Below are 1,664 nucleotides of genomic sequence, written 5' to 3'. Positions count from 1 at the left end.
AATCAGCAGGCAAATCTTCCCAGCTGAGGTAAAACCACTGCCAAAAAAATTCTGATGGGTTTTAGTAGGGATGTGCTGCAGAGGCTGGGCATCTGCAGCACCCTGTGCCTTGGGAAGCATGGGTTGTGGCCTTGGCCTTGGCCTTGTCTCCTGGGAATGTGGGTAATGTGTATGCTTATATCCTCCTTTCCATTCTGTCCTTGCAGGATATTCTATGTATCTCATGACTCCCAGGACCTAAAGATCTTCAGCTACATTGCCAGGGATGGGTCTAGCAATGTCTTCAGGTGCAACGTCTTCAAGTCCAAGAAGAAGGTAAGATGCCAGGATGCACATTTTGTCCTGGTGTACTCTGGGTGGAGCAGCTAGGACAGGACCCCATGGATCTGAGACCCTGTGGCAGCCCAGAGACCCTGAGAGCTGTGCCAGCCTGGGGGGTGACCGTGCAGAGGCAGCCCAGCTGCAGTTCCGTGTCCCATCCCCGGCAGAGCCAAGCCATGCGCATCGTGCGGACGGTGGGGCAGGCGTTCGAGGTGTGCCACAAGCTGAGCCTGCAGCACACCCAGCAGAACGCCGACGGCCAGGAGGACGCAGACAGCGAGAGGAACGGAGACGACCTGGACGTCCCAGGTATCCTGCAGAGGTGGAGGTGTGGGGGTGGCGTGGGGCCCCGGAGCCTGGCCGATGTGGTTCACAGAGGCACTGCCTTCCCGTACCGCCCCTTGATGGCTGACACCTCTGGGCAGCGGGTTTGCACAGCAATCTGGCCTGCTGTGCTCCAGGCTCAAGCTGGGATCTTGCCCAGCAAGGAACCTTCTCTAGGTGTTAGCCATGATCCTCTCAGACATCCCCCTTGCTGAGAGCCCATTAGCAGAGCCCGGGGCTCTGCTCTGTGCTTGGCTGCACACGCTGCAAACATTCCCTCGCTGCTTCCGCACAAGGGGCCCCAAGCACATACCTTTCTCGTGTCCTCTCTGCAATTCCCAGAATGGACACAGCCGTGTTTGTGCTCTCCCATCAAGCTGTCAGGGCTGCAGGTGAGCTGCAGACCCCCCTCCTTCTCAGCCCTGTGGGTAGAGGGCGCAGGGATGCCTGGCTTGGGGGCTGCTTGTCCAGCCCCATCACTCTGAGCAGGGTCCCAGGGAGCAGCCTTGCTCCTTGGCACTGGTGCCTGTGCTGGAGGGGAGGCAGGAGTTCTATGAGAGGTTAGTCAAACCCTTTCCATGCCAGGTGGGACACTGGCAGGCCCTGCTGCCTGTCTGTGTGTAAATTCCCTGCCCTGCCACGGTGTGGGCTGGATCCCCCACATCCCAACAGGAGCAGCCTGGGCTGGGCTGCGGTTTCCTGCTTGCCTCTGTAACCAGTGCTGTCCTGATGACCTAATCATTGGGCTGCCCTGGACCGGTCATTGTTTGGTTTTCCTCCACACAATGTCCTGGCCACAATATGCAGCTCCCTGGGGAATTCAGAGCATCTGTTTTTTGTTTTTCTTTCCCGTAATCTCTTGTTTACCTTTCTTCAGCTTTATCTTTGTTTTCTGTTCTTGGTGGCCCGTTTGTCCCACATCAGGGCTTTTGGCTGCCCTTCCCCAGGTTTGGTGTGCTGGGGCTGGGTGTGTTTCTAGCTGCAAGCCTCCTCCCGAGCAGCAGCAGGAAGAGCAGCCA

At 57.8% G+C, this 1,664-nt stretch overlaps 1 protein-coding gene across 1 annotated transcript in view; it reads left to right on the top strand.

Annotated features, from left to right (window-relative positions):
* The window catches only part of LOC102043084 (carboxyl-terminal PDZ ligand of neuronal nitric oxide synthase protein), a 22,664-nt gene extending 21,151 nt beyond the window's left edge, over positions 1 to 1,513 (top strand). Inside the window, exons 4-5 of the mRNA XM_031061679.1 lie at positions 207 to 315; positions 489 to 1,513. Coding sequence (XP_030917539.1) covers positions 207 to 315; positions 489 to 860 — 481 coding nt within the window. The 3' untranslated portion in view covers positions 861 to 1,513. The remainder of the gene's footprint in view (positions 1 to 206; positions 316 to 488) is intronic.
* The last annotated feature ends 151 nt before the right edge of the window (positions 1,514 to 1,664 follow it).

This window comes from Geospiza fortis, unplaced genomic scaffold, assembly GCF_000277835.1.
Source record: "Geospiza fortis unplaced genomic scaffold, GeoFor_1.0 scaffold5, whole genome shotgun sequence".
NCBI classification, from domain to species: Eukaryota; Metazoa; Chordata; class Aves; order Passeriformes; family Thraupidae; genus Geospiza; species Geospiza fortis.
This window is presented reverse-complemented; position numbering and strand designations above follow the sequence as displayed.